At 44.1% G+C, this 26,095-nt stretch overlaps 1 protein-coding gene across 2 annotated transcripts in view; it reads right to left on the bottom strand.

Annotated features, from left to right (window-relative positions):
* Nucleotides 1-1,131: 1,131 nt before the first annotated feature.
* The window catches only part of runx3 (RUNX family transcription factor 3), a 48,019-nt gene continuing 23,055 nt past the window's right edge, over nucleotides 1,132-26,095 (bottom strand). Inside the window, exons 6-8 of one of the 2 annotated variants that reach the window (XM_086182146.1) lie at nucleotides 14,740-14,886; nucleotides 8,946-9,023; nucleotides 1,132-4,223 (exon numbers count right to left, since the gene is read on the bottom strand). In XM_086182146.1, the coding sequence (XP_086038272.1) occupies nucleotides 3,742-4,223; nucleotides 8,946-9,023; nucleotides 14,740-14,886 (707 nt within the window). In that variant the 3' untranslated portion in view covers nucleotides 1,132-3,741. The remainder of the gene's footprint in view (nucleotides 4,224-8,945; nucleotides 9,024-14,739; nucleotides 14,887-26,095) is intronic. The other variant, XM_086182147.1, reaches the window with a different exon arrangement.

The following is a 26,095-nucleotide window of genomic DNA, read 5'->3' as shown; positions in this document are numbered from 1 at the left end:
TGGCCTAACACACACCACTCACACACACACACACACACACACACACACATATATATACACACACACCAGAAGCCATACAGAAGGAAAGAAAGGAGAGAATTGAATGGAAGGAGGAAGAACAAAAGAAAAAATAAAGAGCAGAGCTACAGGATAATATAAAAAAGGCAAATAAAAGAGTGAAAATTTTAAAGAGGAAAAATCAAAGCATTTAGAAGTGACAGCCCTTTCATTGTGAATCAACAGGTGGCATTAGTTTAAGAGTGAGGAATCGCGGCTATTGAATTTCCAGTTAACCACATGAGACATCTGAAATCAGACCACCCCATAAGGTAGCATCTCAAGAGTTTAATCTTGTGGCTCATGCTTCAAATGGCCCAAACAGATGCCATCACCACTGCATAAATTAACCACCACATAGCTTGTAAAAAAATACGGCAGACATTCCACTCTTCTCCTGTATTGTTTTTAACATGTGACAACTTGTCGATGTGTGCTAACATGGAGGCGGCGAGGGTAGCATTGGATTCCTGAGCTGCGCTTTATTTACGCCCTGGGTACCACCATGTTGACAGCTGATTCTGAATCCCTTGATAATTTGAGGTGTGTGTTTGTGTGTGTGTGTGTGTGTGGGGGGGGGTGGTCTCATTAATGAGAGAGAGGAGAATAATTATTAGAGGGTTATGAAATACACGTGGCGGCATGAAGGATGTGAGAGTAAAGACGTTCCTGCATCAGAATGGTTACAAATAAATTTGTGTACCCATAAACCTTTATGATGTTTTGGTTTCTGCTTCGTTGTCAGCTGATGTGATGGTGTTTGGCTTTCTGGAAGTGAGTTATGCTCTGTGACTTCATGTTTAACAGCTTGCTTCCTTCTGTTGGACTATAAAAGCGTCACGATCATGTTGTGAGCGTCGGGTTTCAAAATGGTGAACTATTGCAGTATGTCACGGTTTTTATTGTAATGCAACTAATGTTGAAGAATGTGCTCATAAATGCTGATCATAAATCTAACTTGGATGTGATATTTCACAGCTAAGCAGCACAGAGATCCTTTCATTCAAATTGATTTGAAAATATTGAAAGGTGAAACAAATTATGGCAAGAAAGTGAAACACATGTTGTTTTTTTTTAATTAAAATGATTAAAAACTACATTATCCGCAAACTTTACAAGCACTCAGTATGGAAGCATTAATGGTATTATTACATACAGGGATTTTTAAATTAACATCAGTTTTAAATGTACATGCTTTGAGCATAAAGAGAAATGGGGAAAGCAAGTTGAATGAACATTTTGGCATATGAAAAGAAAAGGGGAATTCTTTTAAAAAGAAGCAAAAAAAAAAAGTTGTGCTCTTTAATTCAACACACAATAAAATACAATTCACTTGTTCTTTTTGGCTTCCTAGCTTTGTATTCAAAATTACATAAGAGATCAATCAAGACATTATTCTTCTATCACATGTTTTTCCCATCATGAACAATATTGCAGGCAGTTGTAACGATGATTTTTTTTTTTTTTGGTTAGTTTTTCTTTGATGGAACCACGCAGATTTAAATAAAAAAAAAAAAAAGAAGAAAAAAAAGTGGTGTCTGTAGCTACATGATTTTTGGCCATAATAGTCGAATAAAAACTTCAGAGAAGCGCTTTTCCTCTTTATCAAACTGAGACAGGAATGAAATAATTCTCCTGATTCTTAAAAAGAGAGATTAAGGCAAAGAGTTTGCATGTGGGAACTAAAAACTTCTTTTTACCCGAACAGCAAATGCTGGCTTTTATGTATCACTGTTCACTTTGAAAATAAATCTCACTGATGTAGCAACTACACGCCCATCTTTCAGAGACATGAATGTTAATCACCATGTGGAAGATTGTCCTAGTAGATATCAGACACCTGATACATGCTGTAAATGCCCTTGTGTAGATCCTACTAAGATGATCTGTGCAGGCGTATGAAATATTGCCGGGGCCATTAGCCCTTGGCACAGATGATCAGTAAATTAGACCAGAAAAGACAGAATCAGGCCCATAAAAGCTTCAAAGCACTTACTGATTATACAGAATAAAGGCACAACAAGGGAAGGCTTTTTTTCTTTTGCGTAATTGCCCTTGGTGTTTGTAAGAAGACACCACTTTGACCCCACCTTCTCCTTCTATCCTTCATCCTCACACTTGTCCTCCTCCAGGGTTGCAGGGATCACATGTGCAACTGCAGGGCAAAGGCCCTCTAGATGGGGGAATTTGCAAACACACTCCCCCAGGAATGTGCATGTGAGTCTAATTATGAATTAATTACAATTTGAATGATTTTGTGTGTTTAAAGACAAGGACACTTTAAGTCTAATATGTACAGGAATATGCAATATTTAACTCCGCAGATATTCGTAGATATATAACGGCAAAAGAGAAATGAAAGTTCAAACATAGTGCAAAAATTAAGCAAATGGCTTTTCAGCGCAGGAAGGCATTTTTGGAAATTTTTGGAAAAAGGCAAATTTTGGAAAAGATTATGGCTTTAGTATACCATCTCACGAACAAAGACTGTTGGGCGTGGTTCATACGGAATAAAAGTTCTTAGTGCACCAAAGCTACATTGGAAGACAAAATAATTACATTAAAAGATTTGTTTTTTTTATAATTTAGTAGCAATATATTACACAAATTCCAAATTTATACTTAACAACAAACATGGTATATATACTGTAAATATATAAAAAAGGAAAGGCAGAGAGAAATGCTCTAAGGATTTTGGGTATATGCATACATTTCCTCCAAATTTGGCTCAAATAAATATCAAAAGTAAACCGTGTCATCCAGTTTAATATACCAGAGTAGGAACTTTTTTTTTTTTTTAGAGAAGGGCTTGAATAAGAAATTGAAGGAATAGGTCATCAGGATTTAATTATTCCTGCAGACAGTGTAAGAATAAAATCTCCTCTGCTTTAGTCTTGTACATTCCTTAAAATATTGTCCATTGTCCTGTTGAAACATGATTCACTGATGACGCAGCAGAGGAGAATTCATCTCATTTAACAGTCCTGACAGATAAAATGCTCAGATTTGAAACGATTGTGTCATAAAGACAACCGCTGCGTACAGTATCACCAAAGACGAAGGTGTCCATTTGGCTAATAAATTATGCAAGAAGGTACTGCTTAGGAGCATGTGAAACAGTCCTGGATGCACCTGATAAAAATATTTTCAAATTTGACAGAAATTAAAGCTTAAAAGGACCAATTGCTACAGCAGTGCAGCCATGCCTCGGAGGGAGTCACTCACGGAGCCAACATTCAGCCAGGGCGCTCTCGTCCAAGCGGATCAGTCTGAAGAGTCCATCGACTGTCTGCTCCAAGTTTTCAGATCATCAGCTGTACTGATCGATAATACATCCGTTGTCTTTTGTTCTTTTCTCACTGATCAGTACCAGTTTAGCGTGGCATTGCTTGTGTTAGCAGTTTCAGCTGAACGTCATCTCAACGTTTATGGCTTTTGAGTCCTTAAAGAGTACATCTTAGCACAGTGCAAGAGTTCGCTCTAAATGTACAAAATATGTGGAAGTCTTGACAGGGTTGGTAAAATGAAGAAAGTCTTAAGTGAGTGCTATGGAAAGAAAAGACAAACATGCATCATTTCTCTTTTTTTTTTTTTTTGCATTTTCATTCAGTGTTCAGTATTTTGTTCCTCATTCTCTTCACGACCCCCGCCCCCCCCCTTCCTGCTTGACTAGCTGTCTGTTAGTCAATAAGGCCTCCAGACAGACTCATCCAAACGCCCCGAGGAATTCATGGCTGTGGGAGAATTGCTGTGGCTGCCGTCGGCCTCCACACCCTCACTCTGGGTGTTCAAGCCCGGGTTCATCAGGCTGTTGGTCCCTCCGGTGCCCCCAGCTCCTGAGCAGGACAGCAGGCGGGTGGGGGATCGCTCACCCCCGGTGTTCCCCGATGCAACCATGGAGAACTGGTAGGACCCAGAGCCTGCGCCATAATACAGGTAGGAGTTGGACTGGAAGTTCTGGGTCTGATTGTTTGAGTAGGGTGGTGGTAGGTAGGTGTGATATCTAGATGAGGCTGACATGCTGAGGCCACTGATGCCAGTGCTGGAAGTGTTGGTGGAGTATGGGAAGGCCCCGGGGTAGTGCATACGGGGGTCTGAGAAGCGAGGGTCAGTCAGCGGCGACAGAGACGGGAATGTGGTCCTCTGTGGAAAGAGATCCGTAGTCCCTGTTGGCAGAAAGAGGGAGTCATCAAACATTCAGTCATGAATGAACGCTGCTGTTGTGATGATGAAACAAGGTGCTCTGAGAATTTGCTATTATTTTAAGAAAAGAGACACATCTCCAGAGCCTCCCAAAACCACCAAGCTCAGATTTCTCGCGATATGCCTGTCTATGGAAATATTTGCCAAAAGTAATGAACTGAGACATTTTTTGGCTTAATAACAGTCATCAAGCACTGACAGCACATCATCCCACAGCCCTGTGCACAAGACTGAAGTTATGAAAAGGCCCCCTCGACACAGTCCTCCTACCACTCCTTCAAGAGCAACATACAGTATTCTGTCTTTCTTACAGCAATGAAAAGAAGCATTGTCAGTGCAGAGGGGTGCTTCGTATAAACACCGACGGCGTGTCGTGCATCATAAATCATATTCAAGAGAAAGAGACAGACACTCACAATCAGACAAAGAGACAGCGACGGAAAATGAAAGGAAAAAGGAAGGACGGCAGAGTGTGTTTTTTTCTGGGAGTATCCTCTAAATGAAGCAGAGTCCAGGAGCTGTCAGGAGTTCACTGCGTTAAGTGTAATCTCGCAGGCAACAGAGCACAGTCGAGGCAGCTGTTAGGACTTCAGTTTCACTGGACACTTTCTAATTTATTCAGCTGACAAAGGGGAAATAGAAATATTGCTGCAGGATTTGTCTTGGCAGTTTGCTTCTCTGAGATTTAGGGGCTGCTACTGTCACCAACTCAGCTCCTAAAGTAAAACACCATATTGCCCCTCTCACTTAACTGAGGACTAGTATTTGCTGATCTTGAGTTTCTTGCAGCGATCGCTATGTTACAAATGTGATGGATTTCTGCCTGCTTCCACCTGCTGTAGTAAATGAATTTGAGCTACACTGTGGCCAAAAAGCAACCAAGGCTGCATTATGATGCTCATTTAGAGATGTTGAAAATCACGTCTCACTCGACAAGTCAAACATGTCTAGTCTTATTGCTACATGTCACTGAGATACTGGAAGAAGGCAAAGCGGCCTTCACCCAGACTGAGATACTGTGAGGAAGTGTGAACGCCCTTAATCCAGCGACTGGGATGAGTTCCTCATACCTGTTGTCAACATCCACACCTGCTGTGTTCATGCGCACACGTGCACACACGGACACACACACACACACACACACACACACACACACACACACACACACACACACACACGCACGTACGTCCGATGTGCCCACATGACTGCAAGTGTAAAATGTGGATTTGGATGGCAGAGAAAAGAGAGCTTGTATCTGTGAAATAGCAAGCGCTTGCACGCCACAGCCCTTAGGGGGGAGAATGCCAAACTTGCGTGCCACAGTCTTGTTGAAATGTCTTTTCCCTATGTCTGGAGAGCTGGGTCCATTTTCAGCTGCAAAAAAAATCTATTCCTTTGCAATTTCCATTGCCCCTGCTGTACTCTCTCTTTTTTTCAACAACACACTTCTGCAGTTGAATTTTCTCTTCTTTTTGAGACGAGGGAGTTTGATGATGGTGGTGGTGGTGGTAGTGGTGGTGGGGGCTGTTTCTTTTTCCAGAGTCTACCAGGCACCGGAGTCCATATCTGATTTCACGCGAGGAAAATTCAAGCCTTCAGCTGCTGTTGATTCGGGTGAAGTGGAGTCGGCCCACTAATTCCTACCGGACTCCAAAAAAGCCTGTGCTTGCTCGCTCTCTCTCTCTCTCTCTCATTCCTTCCCTCCATCTCACTGTGTCTGCGCTAAATTTAGCTTTCAGGGTGAAGCAGGGGAGGTGGCGTGTGGCGTAGGGACTTGATGGCTCTGGCTGCTGTGGCCCACCCTGCACATGATCCTTCTGTTAATTGGAGTTGGTGGAAACGTGTTGGCCAAACTGTGGTGGGGATCAGCTCCTGTGTTCTGTCAGAGGAAACTGGGCTGGACACTTATCACAACACCTTAATGAGCTTGTGCAGTATCAAGCTCTTGGTTCTGGTCCAGGAGGAACCCTGATACCACCTTTAACTCTCTGTTGTACAGTAGCTCCCTCTGGAGGAAAGGCCTACATAAACTCTTTTGTAATTGAGAAGCAAAGATATGCAGTCTGTTCTTTCTCCCTCTTAACCATGCTGCATACCTTCCTGCATCCCCACCCTCCCCCACCCAGTATAAGTACAGGCTTTGCTGTTGTGGCTGTGGTAACAGTGGTGTATCTTTGGCAGAGAGGGTCTTCCTAACTGAGACTAGTAGTAGCTGCCTGTAACCTCAGCGTCCCAAAACCACACATGATCTCCATTAGACTCATCTGAAACGTGTTGACTAAATTGCAGGGACAGGAGAAGGGGATGGACCCCAGAGGGCGAGCTGGCACAGTCGGCATCTGTGATGTTCCCAGTCTATGAAGCGAATAGCTGGGAATCAGTGCTTTTATAGAGAACATAGTGTTCCATTGCTCTCTTTCTGCCTCTAACTCTGAAGCATAGCGCCACACACTTATTTAATTCTGCAACACCAAGGGTGGAGTCCTCCTCCACCTCCTTTCTGCTTGGTCCACTAGTCCACGCTCAAGCGTGTAACCCAGATCTGACAGGAGGTTTGCCTCATTTGCTTATGGGAAAAACGGATTTTGGTTGTTAACATATGTCAAGGCGGCCGTGTCTGTGTGTAAATGTGTGCAGGTTATGTTTGTGTCCGCATGTGGTGGCTGGCGAAGGGAAGATGCAAATCCAGGCGCTCACCTGTGAAATGTTTACTCAAGCTTGATGCAAACTGTGACGGCCAGCACCCAGGGAATGGTGTCTCAGGCAAATGAGTGGAGGGAAAGAAAGAGGAGAGAGAAAAAAAAACCCAGGCTGGTCCAGCTACACGCGAAGAATAATTTTCTAATCTTTTACCTCCTATCGCCCTCATATATCACATGCTGCTGCACTTTATTGTGATTTTATCGATACTCCTGTCAGAGGTAGAGAGCTTCTCTTTGATTTACTGACTGGTTTGGGTGGTTTAAACAAGCATGAGCAGTTACCGTTGATAACAGAGGGACGATGACGAGGCAACATACTGCTGCTGCGGCTACACAGGCCAAAGAAAAGGAGACATGAATGAACACACAATCTCTAGGTTTATTTAAACGCTGAGGCTTCAGGAGCAGAGCACCATGTCAAATGCAAATGATGATAACCTCGGTACTGTGGCACCATGGTCAACAGCCCTTTTCCACATCAACATACAAAAGATTTTGCATGTTCCAAACTTTTGACAGGCAATATAAGCAAGGCAAAATTAGATTTTCCTTATGTGTCAACAAATAAGGGAACGTGATGAATATGTTGAAGTAAAATTAACATATTCTTTCACGTCTGTCACGTACTTTTCTGATGAGCTCCTTTTTGATTTCTCAAACATATGCTTCTCCCCACCACCCCTGTCAATCTTATTTTTCTTGCTCTGCAGTAAATGTGTTAAAAAAGTTGCATAAAAAAGTTGTTATATTCTTTCCTCTGGGTGTGTGAATTTGTGTCCTCTTCACACTATAAGTCGTTTAGTCAGCGTGAATGATGTGGTGGTTTCTTGAGACGGAGGGGGGTTGTTAAAGCTGTTAAACTTTGGGTGTATGTGAGAGTGTGTGTGTGTGTGTGTGTAATTTTCTTCATCAAAGGTTGTACGTGGAGGGTCTGTGCGTATGTCCCACGAGCACAGGAAGATATATTTATTAAAGACCCAAACAAACAATACACTGAATATCAACTAAACCCAAAACCATGTCTGTCTTCAGAGGTCTGTCTCAGGAGGCTGTCTGTCAGCAGGCTGCAGTTTAAACTGTTCAAACATATTTAAAATCAGATTCGATCATTGGGTCATCAGGCCTGGTTTTTGTTTATAAGTGTTTTGCTCTGGGAATCATATGATCATCTGTTGCCATCAACTGATTTGAGTGTGGATGCAAGAGAAACTGTTTGCAAACACTTTTAAAACAACAATCAGTACAGCTGGAATCTGGTCTCCAAGCCGATTCCGGGAAGTGTGTGTGTGTGTGTGTGTGTGTGTGTGTGTGTGTGTGTGTGTGTGTGTGTGTGTGTGCGTGTGCGTGTGTGATCCACAGCTGTCGATGCCTACGTCCATTTCTTTGTATAATACTAGCCTTAGACAGCAGAAAAGCACCGCAGTGCAAATACACAAATGAAAGGAAGACAGAAAGAAAGAACTGGTGGACAAGAAGTAGAAGAAGGCAGGCAGGGTGGTGGCGTTCTAGGAATGCTCTGGGATGTAGTAGGGCCCTACGGGCTAAACGAAACGGACTCAAATTGTCACAACTAGTGGCACACCCTGTGTTGTGCCCGCCTTTCCAGCTTCTGTATTTCATAATTGTTTGTGTCAGTTTCAAAAGCTGTCCAACTGACTGCTTATTAAAATAGATTGAAATCACTTATTAAAATAGTTTCAAAATCCTCACTTTGTTCTGTGTGATGCCTCTAAAGACATACCGATTGGCAGTCGTACACCTCACCTCAATTATCTCCTTTGTTCTTCAAACTGAGGAAGTTTCATCTCAATTCACTGCTTGTCAGTTGAGCCATTATGAAAAGGTCACTAGCAATCACACTTTTCTAAAATTGAAATCAAACCTTGGGCCAAATTATAAAAGACTTGTCTGAGGAAATAATTAAGAGTTTCCTAATTAGGGTTACATAGCACAGTAAAAGGATTGGCAGTGGTAGTGTCTTACCTGGCCACGGTCTGAGGTCTTCTTCCACCTTGCATGTTTTCAGAGCAGGGGTGTCCATTTGGTCCTGCCACAGGGCTGCTGAAACACACATCAACACTGGGTGAATACTCAGATCCACTCACTGGAGACAAATCACTAGAGGAATGATGTTTTTGTAAAATGTCAGTATTCTGTGTACAGAGACACTTTTGGATTACACAGGTTGAGGAACCAGTGCAACAGAAATAAAGCACATTCCAGAGACCCTTCATGACAGACCCATCACAACTGTCTTGACATCTGGCAGTTTGGAGATGTGTCTTCCTGTCACAGGTTGGTCTCTGCTGACTGAGCAGTGAGGACTGGGAAGAGGAGGGGTGGTTTTCTCACCATAGTGAGACCAGGCTTGGAAAAACATGCTTGATGGGTGCATGGGAGATATTTTTGGGTCTTTCAGACGAGACACTGGAGGGGCAGCGAAGACCTGTGAAACGCAGGACACTCGATAGCCTGTGCAGCCAAGCTGTCAGGAAGCAAGGGCAGGTCGAGGACCTGCTGGCCCAACGCGTGGGACCCTGCTTCGCACTCAACGGCTACACCGCAAGAGGGCTGACACAAACAGGGGCTGTTTGTTCAGGGTCTGAGATGGTGCATTTGTTACAAGACAACTTGCACGAAGCACTGCTATCTCACCCTGTACAGCCCAGGTGCTCTGCAGAGCTGACATGCCTTTGAACACACTAACATAAATGACCTGGTTTCTCTCTCATGGCACTCTAATTAAAATGACAGCTCCATTCAACTGAGGGATCACTATGATGCTGCCCTCTCCTCTTGAGATACCGCAATATAGTAAATTCCCAACCTCCTGTAGAGGCAATTAGGATGGAGAAGGATGCCAGGAACAGAAAGGGGGCTGGACTTCACCTATAGCCACACTCGACTCAGCATGTGTAAGATGTGTGCTTCCCCTGGAGCTCCTTCGCTTCCTGTGCAAAGGCTCAAATCAGCACTCAGTCACTGAGAGGTCCTGCACTATGCCTCACAATGGCAAATTCTTACACATAAATGGCCTTATTCAGAAAGGCTTGCAAGCAGCTGGTGTGATTCGCTCAAGAAAATAAACATTTCCTTCAAATATTTTGATTGGCCAGCAGACAACGTCAATATGAGAGGCACAGATTACCCCTGTTAATAAGAGGACCAGCCCCTGGGTGGAGCTGAGGAGCAGGGAAGGCAGGGGCTGAGATGGGAAGAAGCAGCTTCTGCGTCACTAATAACCAGCTTTGGGGTGGTGCCAGTGTCGTTTTGGGGAGGACACAAATAAACATGCACTGCTTTTTTGAAGTGTATGTGCAGATGAAAGGGGCGGCTGAGGAGACGTTTGAGCCAAAATGGCGTCCATCCTCGTGACTCCGGATCCAGCAACGCCTCTGAGACATGTAATGCGCCTCCCGTAATGAAGCGTGTCATTGAGACACAGTGAATGCCGGTCCTTGTGCTGGCTTCCTGTTTCACTTAGGCCTTAGGCGTCTCAACGGGGAGAGAATGTGAGAGAGCAAGCAAGAGAGAAAGAAAGACGCCAGCGAGAGAAGGAGAGAGAAAGAGAGCGTGTTAGAGAGGGGAGGAACACGGCCTTGGCTCAGCTATGTGGGACATTTGATACGTCTTTTGAGCCCTCAGTTATAACGTGAGCAAAAACAAACACATGGGCTGAAAAATCCTATGTTCTCTTTGAGAGCTGGTCGTCCCCCACCCTTCCCCTTCTCCCCAGACTCAATAGAGACTGTTCATGGCACACATGTAGTTTCTGTAATTGCTGAAATGTAAAACTCAGCCCGACTCTGATGTGAAATTATAACTTACACAAACAGTTGAGTCTGGTAAAAAACAACTTGCTCTCACTTCTCTTTTTTTCTTTCTTTCTTTTTTTTCCATCCAAGGAAGCAGCTTCAAAGATTCTTTTTTTTTTTTCCTTGTTGAAGAACAGAAACATTTTCAGTTTGAATTATTCATCTCAGGGTCACAAAAAGAGAGTAACCACAAGTGAAGCTTTCAGGCACCATAACAAATAAACTCCATGGCGGCCATTGACATATTATGTAAATAGAGGAGTGCAGAAGTAAAACAGAGTGTCTAAAGCACTGGTCCAGACTCCTGCTAGTTTTGGTTGCATTGGCCTCGGAGGGGCAGCTTCCTGCTGGGGTTTGGCACAAATCAGTATGAAACCCAGCGAGTGTGACGGCTATACTCTAAAGTCCACACCACAGCTACCTGACGGTGCTAATTTCCTGTCTCACTCTTGCTTCTAATTGGCTGATCATGTCACTCTCGATGTGGGAATTAGTCTGAGTCTCTTGGCTGCAGTGGTAACAGTGTGCCACCTCGAACCTGGGGGGCCGGCAGGGTTGTTTATGTGGAGTAAACAGTGTGGTCACTGTGGACGAGGCGGGAGGGGCTACATAGGGTTGGTCCTCCATCAAACAGGACTTTCGCAAGTTAAGTCCAGTCCAGAGGCAACAGCCTGAACACAGTGAGGGCCAAGCACAGCTGCAGCGGATGTGTGCCAGTCGTGCAGGAGGAAGCCAGCGGCACCAACATTTGTGGAAGTGTCCCTAATGGAGATGTTTTTGAAAGAGAATTGGAAGATTAATGTTGGAAGTGCCTAATATATTATTCCTGTAAGATTCTACTCTTAATGCCATTACCACATGGGTCATTTAGACAGACAGGCACACTCAAATTCTCACACACACACTCACACACACACTTTTGGGTCCTCATCAAAGCACTGAGCAGTTGACTTGATGGCGGAACGTTATGCTAGTATCTGATATTCACCTTCAGAGGAACACACAGGTGTTGGAACAAATAACATGTTAAATGACACCACCTCATGAGTGCCAGGACTTTCTTTTGGATGATTAAATGCCCCCCCCCCCCCTCCACTGTTAAAACACATTTAAGTTAAAAGCGCTGTTTCGTCTTGGCTGTCTGGTAGATGCTGTGCCAGGGGCTTGTTGAGTTTTGCCTGCGTTTAAAGTGGAACAAGGTAAAAGGGGAATCCATTTTCTTCTTTGAGAGAAAATCTAATTTTCTATCAGCTGTTTATTTTAAGGCTGGAGAGAGCTCTGTGTGTGTGCGCGCGTGTGTGTGTGTGTGTGGATCAGAAAAGCAATGGCACAGTTTGACATTAATGGATTAACTCAATTCTGTATCAGAGAAATACAGAAAATTGCCACCCACAGACACATATAGTCTACACATGTACCTCACTTGAGGTTTTGAAAACCAGAATAACAATTTAGCTCTTGATTGTCTGAGTGTCAGATTTGCTTGACTGCACGAGTTGAACCATGCATTCTCAACCACACACACACTCCCTCCCTCCGCCCTTTTGCTGAGAATCATTCTACATGTCTAGCAGGCTTACCTGTGGCCACAGAAGAACAAAAACAAGCAGTGAATGCAGCGTCTGCCAGCATGCAGGAATCCTGTCAGTGCATGCACTGTAATGAGCTCTTAATTACCCTGTCTGTCTGGGGCACTAGTGCAGAACTGAAGATACTAGCACGGAACTGCGTATGTGTGTTTTCAGTGAGCCTATGGTGCAATCGTGTGTGTGTGTGTTTAAGAGAGAAAGAGAGATTTAAGTATTCATGGTAGCTTTGAACAGATGTCTGGAGACACGTTCTGTCAACAACAAGTATTTTATGGCTCAGACAACAAAATGAAGCAACAAGGCTTTGAGATGACACTGCATTTTCTTATAGAGTCGCCAAGATGTAAAGTTCCAGCTGTGGAAAATAGAAAACATCTTTTGTAAGAAGGGAATCTTAATTACAACGTGTTGATGGGCGATCTATCACCCAGAGGTTCTCAAACAAACAAGCCTCAGGATTAAAACTATCTTTAAATTACAACATTGTCTGGCATTGATGTCAAAACCAGAGCTGTGTGTGTGTTGTTTATATGTAAACACTTCCCTGTGTGTCTGAATGGGATTTATTAGAACAGACCTATTTTTGTTTGAGCTCATCATACTGTCTGATTCTGCACACACAGGCGAGCTCTGTTTGCCATGACACACACCTCCAGTCTGCTAATTAGACACTCCAACAGATAGACAAGGTGGGAGGGAGACGGGCCCTCCACTGTTATTTAATTATTTTACCACTCTTGCCCTGCGGTGTGCGGTCATGATGGTAATACCACAGATTAAGGTGTGTGGTTTTTACAGCCCTTCCCCTTCTCCGTCTCGCTCAAACACACCTCTCAGAGACGGCCTCCCGTCGCTGGCAGCTGTAACGTGAAGCTCAAGGCCTTTGGCGTCTCTGACACCTCCATCTGATGTTAATGTGTTGTGTCTACCCACGCTGTACGTACTGTACATGTGTGAGTTGCGACGTTGCGAACCTTTGAAGCCTGACAAGTCTATGATGTTCTAATTCCTGCCCTAATCCTGTGTGAGGCAGACAAGAGCAGAGCAAAGAGCTGCTTCTTATCTGCTGTCTGGACCAAGTCTCCCTGCCAACCCCCCCCCCCCCCCCCCCCATATTCAACTCATGCCTCAGAAACTTAAAGCTCCCTGTATAAGCTTAGCTCCAGGGGGCTTTTTATTGGCAGACAACCTACAGAGCTCATGCCAAGCTCTAAATTAACAGAAAATTATCATCACAGTGGCTGTATTGTGTTGAAGCGGCATACTGTTTATTTTCAGATGGTGTTTTCTAAAATGGCTGACATGTTTTCTGCTCGGTACAGCCTGTGCGAGAGAACAAAATCAATATCAACACCATAAGGACGTTGAGGCAGCTGGGTAAAAAGTCCCGGTGTTATCCACAGTCAGCTGTTAGATTGGTCCATACTGGTGAGTCAGTGCTGGCTAAGCTAAGAACAAGGCCAAACAGTGGTACACGTCTGTGATACACACTGATTGAGTTCCACCCACGCATGGCAAAGAGCTCCCAAACAAGCCCTCCTGTACAAGCAACATGCTGATACACAAGTAATGAGATTCATTAGCCAGCATGAGAACTTGAGAGTGGGCAGGAGAGAGGAGAGCATATGATGTGTGTTTAGTCTGCGTGATACCAGACATGGCATTCCTGTTAAAAATGCTCTGACATGACAGAGAATGAACACTCATCTTCACTCCAACCATCACCCACGCAGCTGCTCACAGCGTTCAAGCTTGGGCCCCCCCACCCATCCCTACCCCCTTCCCCTCCATCACACCACCTCAGTCTCAGTCTCAGCCCCCCACCCCTCTGCCCTTCCCCGCCCCCGCACATTCGACCAGTCTGAGAGTGACGTGATTGCCAAGGTAGCGGGCAGCTGTTACATTCCTGAGGCTGTAGTGTGCAGTGTGCGGAGGCCAGCTTCAGCAGCCGGGCCAAGCTTGGTTGGCAGCATCCGCTGTGCCACCTGGCCACAGACTCAACCCTGCTCGCTGTGGGGCCCGGACCCACCAACGCAGGGCATCCGGGTACAGAGCTGACATGAGCTTCCCCTCGCACAGCCAACACATATAACCGCTCCCACATTAGTGGAAGAGAACGCCCCCCGTGGAGGAAATGCACATGAAGGGCTCCTGGCTCGGTTTAATTCTGGATGAACAGGGTGTACTGTGTTGATGTGTAAAAGATTTGTATTACAGATCACTTACCCTTCGACCAAATCCAACAAAATGTTTGTTTTTCTCAAGCAGTTATTTACTCCCAAGTAAGTCTGTGTGGCGATTTTAGTCGTAGTTTTATATATATATATATATATATATATAATATATATATATATATATCTCAGTGGTTCTCACCTGGTGTGGTGCTGAGGTGGGTTTGGTGAATGGGGCGGGGATTATTGTTCACTGGGCCTATCCGCATAGTCCGCTGGTAGCGCTCGATCTCTGACAGCCTGTCCGAGAACTGCATCTTCTGAGGGTCTTCTATCTTCACTCTGTGCCCTGAAATAACAATATGAAGAGGATGGATAAGAGAGCAATGGAGGCCCGCTAATTTACCACCTACACAACTAGGAAAATGGCACTACATGGCACTTTTTATTCCCAGAGTTAAAAGCCAAAACAATCACAAGAGTCCTACTGAAAAACTTTCCTCTTCTCCCTAATTTTTCGATTGAGCAGGGCAGTTTGACATGTCCTGGCAAATTTAAAAAAAAAAAGAAAAAGAATTTCTATGCCTGTCTAACTGTTGATTTGGACTGTGAAACCCATCAATGTCCTCCGCTGTCTCCCTCTCTCTCTCTCTCTCTCTCTTTCTCACACACACACACACACACAGGATGTAGTTATGTAAAGGAGGAGAGAGACACTGTCACCATGTTTTTAACCTCCAAATACAAAAATATTTTTAGAATGTTGGAAGACCTTGAAATACATTGGCTAGACACTAAGTGTTGGCCAAGCTGCACCTGCTGCTGCATCATACTCAGATAACGACTGTAAAAGTGCCTGAAAATAATAACTTGGCGAATGCTGTTTTTTTTCCTGAATCCAAACACTAAGACATGATGAACCCTGGGTTGCTACTGTGGGGACTTTTGTGAATTGCTTGAGTGATGATGCTTGAGCTTTTATCTTTGCTTACAAGAGATCTATGCAGAGCGATATGGAGTGTTTCCATCACCAAAGGTGCTACCATGTCGTTGTTGTACAAGTTTAAAAGGATAGTTCACCAAAAATTGAAAATGCAGTTATCATCCACTCACCCTAATGTCAATGGAATGTCAGATGACTTTTTTTTTTTTTTTAGACCACAAAACACTGCTGGAGTTTCACAGCAAAAGGCGTTGCAGTAATCTCTTAAACACTTGAAGTGAATGAACACCAGCTTTTAAAGATACAATAGATAAAACCACCTCCATGTTGCTCATCTGAAATAAACCAAGTGTCCTGAAGCCTCAACATGCCAAGTTGTTAAGCAAAACATGTCTTGTTTGCCATGCCATGTTTTTAGCCTCACTAACACCATGGCGTCATGGCTGGGGGCTCCAGGCTACAGTTAGCAGGGAGGCTAAAAACATGGTGTCATGGCTGTTTTTCTGAACAACTTGGCATGAGGCTTCAAGACTCTTGGATTACTACAGACAAGCAGCATGGAGGAATTTTATCATTTTTTATTATTATTACTTTTATGTACATTCTAAAAGTTCATCACAATTCACTTCACGGGTTTGGGAGATTACTGCAACGCCTTTTCCTGTGAAACTCCAGCACTGTTTAGTGGATTGGAAAACTTCACCAGACATTCCATCAGCATGAGGGTGAGTAGATAATGACCGAATTATCATGTTCGGGTGAAATGTCCCTTTAAATCTTGCACTCAAGTCCAGAATCGAGACTAGAAACTCTCAAGCAAGTCACAAGTCTGAGCCTTTGGCTTTCGAGTCCTAAACAAATCCTTATGTGCTCTGTACAAATGTAATGTCATCTTTTAAATTTAGAGTCATACGTCTTGGGATATTAAAGTTGCACAATGTTTTATAAAATGTGTGTTTGTGCTACAATTTTGCTCCTCTCGGGTGAACCTCAACCTCGCTGCTCTAGACTCACTGTAAGAAATAGATTTTATGCCAAACTAAGTACATCAAAATACGTGCCGCTGAACTTGACAACAAAAAATTAAGTTGATTCACGAACTTACATTTTATGGCATTTAAAAAAAAAAATTTTTGGTAACATTTAGGGAGATGATTGTTATTGGTGTTACGCTGAAGTTACTAGTGTTTTAGGACTTTGTCAAGTCAAGTCTGAAGTTGTCAAATTTATGACTCGAGCCCAAGTCATGTGAATCGAGTCCTTACCACTGCCATCCACCCACTCAAACACACACACACACACACACACACACACACACATCCATCCAGGTTTGAATGACACCGCACTTAGTCAGAAGGAAACACCCAGCCAGGACTTCTAGACTTTATAGTCATCCTTTTTAAAAATAACAGAGAAAAACAGAGTGAGACGGTTTATGCGTGGGTGTGTGTGCAGGAGGTAAGAATTCACTCTAAGTAGGTGAAGCATATCTCCTGCATCCCTTTTATCAGGTACCGAAAAGATAACCCTTATTGTCTTGATTTCCTGTTCATGGAGACAGTGAAGACGAAGGGGGAAAAAAAAAAACCTCTGATCATGCCTTTCATTTAGACACACACGTATGGTTACATGTACAAATACACATGCGCGCACACACACACACACACACACACATGCTCTACATGTGGACACACCTTAAATGTCTTAGTCCGGATGAGGGTTATCCTCTAATGGGAGGAAGAGATTTTAATGTAACTATCAATGCACCAAAACTGTGCGTGAACCAGCATGTATACATTCTGTGGTTTTCTGTTTGGCATCTCTACAGAGTAGCCTAATGTGAAGTAATGGCTGGATTTGAATATTTTATCACTATATAAAGGGGGCAAGGCAGACGGACCAATATGGATTTTGCCCGTCCTTTCTCTCCACTGACCCATGGGCAATATATCTTCACTTGGAGGCTGACCCATGGGTAAAGTTTCCTTTCGTTTACCGCTCTGTCCATTTGTTTGTGCCCACCGCATCCCTTCCATCCTCTCTTTTGAACAATATAGAAATATCCAGCTCTGACGCCACCTAACACTCATGTGAGCGGACATGACATACACATGTGTAGCTGTTAATGTCTGAACAAAGGCGAGCACTGAAATCATCACTTATCTGCAGTTCAGCTCTCTTGAAACATCCATGCCTCCTCATATCTTCCCTCTGATCAACAGTTACGTTGCACTATACATGTGTGAGCCTGTGTTTGAAAAAGAACGACTCACTCATGACTAATCTGTCTGAGCGGAGGCAGCAGTTCTGTTGCTACACTTCATGCTGTTTGTTTTCCCACATTTGAAGATGCCAAAATAAGAGAGAGAGAGAGAGAGCGTGTGTGTGTGTGTATATGTGTATACACGCATATGTGTGACTCCACCGAACAGCCCACCAGTTTGGTCCGTGCCGTTACTCAGGAACATGTCCTGAGAGGACACACTTCTGTAATATCTTTTTATTCATGCTCACATGCGGCTGGTCTGTCTTCTCTTTAAACCATGTTGGAAGGAATGAAGGCCAGGTTTCTCTCACACACACACACACCCACACACACACACACACACACACACACACACAGCGTTCCAGGTCCTTCTCTCTCTCTCTCTCTCACTCACATACACACACACAGACACTGTGGCTACTGTCTGTTCCAGGCCAGAGCAGGGGCGGCCAGGGGAAGAAGCCCTCCAAATATAGCCCCTATATGTGTCCTTGTGTAGTTATTAAGAGATTTACACCACCTCAAACGGCTGAGGTCAGGGAAATGATACATCCCGCCGCCCGCTGGTTGGAAAAAAAGACAGACAGGCAGGAAAAAAATGATAATTGGTCAGTTTTTCTGTAGCCAATGGTGGTCTGAGATGAATTGGCTTGCTCTTTAGGGATGAAAGTGATCATTCAGCAGCCCACAAACACACACATACACTCTCACACACACTCGTGGCCCTGTTCCAGCTTGCAGGGACACGCTGCTTTTGGCTGCAGAGCTTCCAGTAGGGGGTTTAGTGGGTTGTGAGTGCTTTTTTGGGGAGCAGAGGCCTGTAGCTCATTAACGCGGGGCCCACAGTTGCTGTTAACACCACTAATCAAGCAGGAGGAAGCTTGAAACTTTCTGTCTCATCTTCTCAACTCTCTGAAACACGCCCAGCTTGCTGCCTCTGTCTCTGCGATACTTCTTAATTAAGCCAATCTGGGGCACAGAACACTCCCTTCCCCTCATCTTTCAAAGACACTCATTTTCATTTTGATGTCTTTCAACCTTTTGAATTGATATTCCATTCAACATAGGATGTGAACACTGCTTGGGATTAAATAAGCAAAGTTTTGCTGTGGCAATGTTTCTAAACACGCCTGACTTTTAACCATCTGCCTCCACAATGTTCTCGAGGCTTTATCCAAAAGCAGGAGAAGAGTTTCAGTTTGTACAGTTAGGAAAAAAAACTTTGATTTATTGTGTTGGTTAACTTAATCTGTACTTTTTGGAGTCAGACTATCATACCTAAATAATGCAATTTTGGTTTGATTAACTCTAGCACGCATACATTACAATCAGCCCCAAATTGGCCTGGTGTTTTGCACACGTAATGTAGATCCTGCTCTGGGTTTTACAGCACACAGTCAACAAGTTATCATAGTTGCATGTGCTAGAGTGAAAACAAGGCTTTTCTGGAAAAACAAGGATACTGTATTGTCTCAGCTTTGGTAGTTTTCCTTTAATATTCTTTGAATTGAAGACTGCGGTTTGTCAAGGACACCACTTTTTTTTGCTAACTAGTTTGGTATGTGACGCAAACGGTCAACCAGGAGAAAGTCTGATTGCGACCAGTCATTAGGGGCATACCACCACCTACGTTTCCGAAGAGGAACATAAATCCATTCTGCTACGGTTCCTTTATACTTGACAGTAGTCCAATTAAATGGTCTACTTGACTGCAACTAAGCATGTAAACCCACTGAGCGACTTTAAATCATTAGAATATCTGAAATGTACCTCTCCACCTCCAGTCAATATGCTGTCTTTTTGACAGTAGTAGCTGTAGCCTCAGCATCTCTGGTCTCCCCACCAACATTTGACTCCTACCCTACAGGGCCGGGGGCCAGAGGGGTGAAGGAGCTCCACACTGGCCCCATTTCAGAGGGGTTTTTTGTGGTCGTCAAATGAATATTTAATGTGTTAGGGTGCACTTAGGAGAGAATGCCTTGTTTTTCTCTCTATGATATCATAACCACAAGATAGAGCTGGGAAATGGGGGCCAATGCACACATGAGGCCTAAACAGCAGTGCTCAATACGCACCCGGAGCCAAAATGGATGCTAAAGGTTGTAGATTTACTAGCTTCCTCTCAGAGTAGCGGTCACATCATCTGAAAGCATTATGGAAGTCTATGAAGAATGAATAAAATGCTTGATATAAAATGTCTGGTATTAACGATGTACTGAAAGGCAATGGCTGTGTTTTGAAGAAATGGGTGTGCCGTTCTCAGCCCTGCTTTGTTTTGTGTCAGTGTTGTGTATGTGTGTCTTTATTTCCTGACTGTGTTTTATCTACTTTGTGGAGGCAGCATGTTACTCTTGTAGCACTTTGAAGCACGCATAGCTAGAAGTGGAAGTGGTGTGAAAAGTTGTTTTTCACAAGACTGCTTTCTGTTTTTGAAGACCCGACCACCTGAACAGCAAACTTGACCGAGTCTTGCCCAGCCTTCCCTCCACAAAGCCCGTATCAGCTTTACACAGAGAAGGTGTTTGCTCAGTGAGGTGACAGCCAGGCCTTTAACACCGTCGGCCACGGCTGAATGATCACCTAATATGACCCGTTTCCTCCTTTCATCCTCTTTTTTTGCTCTTTTTCTACCTTATATCTATGTGTCTGTTTGTCTCCACTGAAAGAGAGAAACACATGTTCTGGTCTGAAGGGAGACACATTAAACACAAGCTCTTTTTAGTAAAGGGCTGGGTGCTTTTTCAGGGACAAACTGAAACTCTAGCTGGATGGCAAAGGGCAATACGTGCTTTGGCCCTATCCCAAGTCTGCACTGAATATATCTGAAGTGTAAATATTTGTATTCACAATATAAATGGACTTGATAGGCCCCTGATAACAGACTAGAATTGATTTTGAGTGCATGCATCATACTTTACTCTGAAAACTATGTCCGGACTCCAAAGGCTATGCTAAGAACGATATAGGATTACGTACAAAAAAAGAGTGAAGAGCATTTGTGATTCTATTATAAAGGCTGCAGCCTGGTAGCTTAGGCTTGTCGTGTTCCAGTAGTTTTGTGTTGAAGAGGAATGGATATATGCCCTGGAGTCAAGTCAATATAACTTGCTTAAAGGAAAAAGTTGAGGCTTCTCTTTGAGTTAAGGAGAGTCAGTTCTACAGAGAATGGATAGTTAAAAGATGAGAAGACGAGCAGTGTGCGTCTCTGAATTTTGAAACCTTGCAGTGCAACGTGGGGCGACAGTTGAGCACATGTTGCAGCGAGGCCTACTTGCCTGCAAGCAAACTTCCGTTTGCCCTCAACAGACACAAAAACGTTTCAACATCTGTTGAGCAAAGTCTTGTACACCTGTCTTCCTCTTCTTCCTCTCTGGCAGACTTGAACCCCCTATACGCTCTGGTCCCCACCCTGCTTCTTTCCGCCAGTCTCTCTCATACTTCCCTTTTTGTGCTATTACAAGCTCCAGCTCGGAAAGCATCTTTGCTGCAGTGAATTTGGTCTCCCAGTGTCACCAATCACACATTTGAGTATTTACATCAGGGCAAATCAAAGTTCTTGTTTTGAGGCTGACCCTGAAGGATGTGGCTTTTACCCTTGGCTGGTGATTGTGGCTGTCTCGTCTGGGCCTACATGAGTCTGTGCATGTCACACTCACATTACACAACTCATTTAAATAACAGTCTTGTCAAACTTTCAGAATGAATTTGCAATTATTATAATGTATTTACTGAAACCATTTTTTTTAGAACAATACTGATGCTGCTACCGAAAGAATATGGTGGAAAGATGATTTCTGTCTTTTTTACAGGAGGTTAATTTCTTGGCATGCTTTCATGTATAGTTCACCCTCTCTGGCTGCAGCTTAGGGATTGTCTGGTCCTTCAGGCAGATGCAACAGTTTGTCTCAAGGGACATCAGCAGTGTGAAAATCCCCCTCGCAGGCAACGGAAGTTGCTACATGAGTCTGTTTGAGCGGCGAGTGCAGCCTTCCTTTTCTGATAAGGAGATAAAGCTCTTTGCTTGTCTTTTTAGGGGTGTGTGTGTGTGTGTGTGTGTGTGTGTGTGTGTGTGTGTGTGTGTGTGTGTGTGTGTGTGTGTGTGTGTAAAACAGAAGCAATGCCACACAAGGGCAGCCCTACAGCGAGGCAGGTTGAGGCAGGCCAGGGGAGTGAAGGGGTGCCAAATGCACCCGGATTCCCGACCAACGCAACAAGGCACACACATATGAGAGCAATCAGCTCTCTTTGTCCTGCCATTTTGTTGTGTGTGTGTGCACGTGTGTGTTACTGTCTTATAGTTTGGAGTTGAGGCGTGTTTGTGATGATATGAGCGAGGCTGTTTTTCAGGCTTTTTTGGCTGCTTGCCTGCAGATGTCGTGTATCTCCCAGTGCTGCTGCTGCTGCTGCCTTGAGAGGCACAGACAGCTTATTGGGCTCCTGTGACAGATCATATTAAAGCAGTAAGTTGCTTTGAGTGTGTTATTTTTGCTCTAGTAGTCAGGGTTGTTGTGTTTGTCTGTGTATGTGCATGTTTGCCTGTATGTGGTAGTCAGGCTGTGCTAAGCAGAGACTTGAAGGGGGAAAGGTGGAGCCTTGCAAGGCTGTGGGAAAGGAAAGCAAGCTTATGTTGTCACCTACATCAATGCGACGCCAGCAGATGTGTCAAACGACTTCACACCTTGCACTTCAGTGCATACTTTCACATATAAAATATTGTGCATTTAACTGTAAATACACACTTCTACACAGACAATTCCAGTTGAGTCAAAGTAAATGTGTGAAATTTGAAATGTGTGAATTTTCCATTGTGTAGGCCTGTATATATTCAACTTTAAATACTTTCCCTTAGGTTTTCACATTGCCAGTGGGCTGCTGCTGTCGTTATGAGGTCACCAAAATTGACCTGTACTCTTCTGGGATGTTTTCAGCACATTGTAAGAGCCAAGGTTTCCCTCTGTGTTTACTCAGAGGATTACAACCTTCTGCGCTCCTGGAAGCAAAAGAAAGACCTCACTACACCTATTATTTGCTCACTGTTCCTAACCATTACGGCTTAAAGAAATAAATATCCAAACCACAGGGTGGTGGTACACAGTGTCTTTTCCAGTAACCAGCAGGTGCCTTCTTCCCACAAACCACCCCCCCAACTCCATCCCCGCCCTGATGACCCAACACAGAAAACGGTTTATTGTCATAATGCAGCAGGGGAGAAAATATTCCTCCACTCATGGGCCATTTATTTTTCTAAATGCAGATCGGAACTTTTATTGAATTACGGCTGAAAGGTCGTAATGGCTCCCTCCTGTGTGGGTCAGTGTAAATAAGGAAGAGTGAGCACACACAGAGTGAGCATTTTACTTCCCTTCATAGGTAAGTAAACAGGAAAGACGCTTGGCCGGTGAGTTTACAGGGGAGTGGGTAGATGGAGAGATGGGGGGGGGGGGGGGGGGGGGGGCTGTGTTGCAACACTGGCTAAGCTTCTCAGTCATTCTCAGAATGAGTTTCCTCGCTGTGCATCATCACATGGAATTCAACATGTTGTCCTAAAACCTCTGTAAATAATTTGGTCATTCATAGTGTGTCTGGGTGTTCTATCTGGCGTCAGCAATACAGGGTGGAAATTTCAGTCTGAGTGGAAAAAGAAAGAAAGGGCATTTTGCCCCGAGGCTATTGTGTGTTTCACAGTCACCATGAGTAGGCATTAGACAATGTTCTTTTTTTCATTTTTGTAGCGCTGCAACATGCAGAGGAGAAAACGGAGGCGGCAAGGAGAAAATAGAGCCAGGAATAGGCAAATGGGTGTATCTTCATTGTTTATATCTCTTTCTACAGTGTGTAGTGTTTCTAGGTGTTTAGAATAATTAGTCCTGCATTTTTCAGGAAAGCCTAGGTACAGTTACCAAGAGCTGTGTGTGTGTGTTTGTGCGTGGGTGTGTGACACAAAGGGAGTAGCTTGCAGCAGTAGTCAAATAACTTCCATCTCAGTCCTTAATTTACCTTCACATGACCCAACTTGATTACATTATAGACTCTTTCATGTCTGTCCTATTACTTTATTGACAACAACAATCCTGCATTTATTTATATCAGCATAAAAATGTCTTAATCGACAATGCAGAAACAACCTGAGGACAGTGTCCTCAAGCGCCACACATCACAGTAGTGGTGATTGTTTTGGCAAAGAGCACAAGGTCCTCTCTGAAATCAGCAAACCTATTCAACATATACTGCTGCATTCCACTGGATTTATCAGTTGTCCAATATTTGCTCTAATTCCAGTCAGAGGCCCAGTATGACGAGTCTGGAGTGACCCTGAGGAGGTGGGAGGGCACCACAGACGCCACACAGTGTGATTTCTCTGAAGAAGACATAAAATCTCCCTTTTTATCAGCATCATCTTGGCCTGAGTGGTATTTCAGCGGGCTATCTTCTCTAAATCATAAATTTGATGATCATGAGTTTTATTGTTGAGGCTAGCCACTCTTTGTGTGTGCAAGTGTGGGGATAGGCCACTGTGTCTCCAGGTTATACAGCTGGGAGTCACGGTGAGCCATTAGCAGTCAGGAAAGCACCCAGCATCAGACATGCCAGTGTTTTCCCCCTCCCCTGGCACTGATACACCCGCAGGCCTTTCTTTCAAAGACACGCATCTCCATTTTCAAACATCAAAGTTGCCTTTGAGAGAGCAATTCGCACCAAAGGGTGAGCCTTTCATGTGATTTGTGGAGTATGGGCGTGGCCCACCAGGGCCGACTTAAAGAGATGGACGCACCTGGCAGGTGCATGAGCCGGGCACCCACACACACACAAACACAGCAACACAGCAACACACACATGCCATCCGTTTTTGTTTACTTTACATAGAGGCTGCAATATCACAGGAAAAATAACACAGCAAATGTCATTGTTTGTCTATTTGCATACTTTGTACAGTCTGTATGCCAAATGCAAATAGACTCAACCAGCCAAAATGCACCCCCCCCCCCCCCCCATGCACCCCCACGCCTCTCATTATCCTCCTGGAGCTGTATGAACACACCCAGCCGAATAAATAGAGGCAACAAAACACGGCGGCACTTGTGTGATTTTGGTAGTTGCGTGGGCCTGTAAGTGGGAGTTGTGTATCTGAGTGTGCACCACATGCACTCGGTAAGCTCAGGTGAGCGGTTGAGGTGGGTTCTGGTGTCATCTGACAAATTGCTGCTTTGGCCTTGACGAGGGGTCCAACAACAAGCTCCCACATCCTCTCTGCATCTCAGAAAAACTCTTTATATTCTCTTTCTGGAAATCGAGATCAATATCTGAGGGGTGACAGCATCAAACTCTAAATGATGTGGCTGTTTAGCGATGATACATGAAAAATAAAGTAAAAATCTTACCTAACCCAACTGTTAATCGGGCTGGAAAAGCTTGAAAAGTAAAGTTTATATTAGTCTAAATTTGTCTCCACTCATAATTTGTTCTTTGTATCTTCAGTGTCACACATCATTACTGGAGCTTTGAGTGTTGATTTTCAAATGCAGATAACAAGTTACACCTCCACCCCCCCCCACCACACACACACACACACACACACGTCATTATAACAAACATGACTCTCAGAGAAAGTACTTTTCTAATTATTTTCTCAGCCTGAAAAACACACAGAGGAAAATTATTTCTGTGCAAGATCTCACTAGCTCCAAATATTCTTATTTCAGTCTCACTGACGCAGCCTGACCTGCGGTGAGTTCATTTTTTTCTTCTGAGCTACTGAGATACAGAAATACAAACAGCCCTCCCCAGTGAGTAAATAGGCAGCAGTTGATGTCATGTAGTGAAGAGAGGCAGTGAGAAGGACACCAAATATATAGTTGTAGGATTAATTGGTGAGAATATCCCTGCAGGGTTGTGGTGCGGCGACCATCAGGGAGGGTCTCCACACTTAAAGTCATCCGCTCTCTTTTGTAAACCCTCCCCCCACTGCTGATCGTATTGTTGAAGCTGTCAGTTGCGACGGTTGTGCTTCCAGTTTGGCCTCAGCAGAAGTTTGATAATATAGTATGACAGATAGATGAGAGGATGACGCATGCCGGATGTCTGATGAGGAAATCAGCAGCAAGCGAGCCAAAAATACTGAGCAGAACATTCAGCTCACTTTCTGTTTTGCGTGTGAGAATTCATTTTCATTTGTGCCCATCTAACGTACTCCTCAAGTGTTCTCAGACGGCGTGAGTTCTTTGTTATATTACCACAGGTAGGCCGCAGTCCTTGTTCAGGTTCTCCTGACTGGATCAGCAAACACTAATAAAACCTCCTCCTTCTCAGTGCCAGCTCCTGCCACAGCTCGGCTGGCAGCCATGCAAATGC

Source organism: Aulostomus chinensis, chromosome 17 (assembly GCF_037954235.1).
Source record: "Aulostomus chinensis isolate RoL2024-O1b breed Wild chromosome 17, RoL_Achi_v1.0, whole genome shotgun sequence".
NCBI classification, from domain to species: domain Eukaryota; kingdom Metazoa; phylum Chordata; class Actinopteri; order Syngnathiformes; family Aulostomidae; genus Aulostomus; species Aulostomus chinensis.
This window is presented reverse-complemented; position numbering and strand designations above follow the sequence as displayed.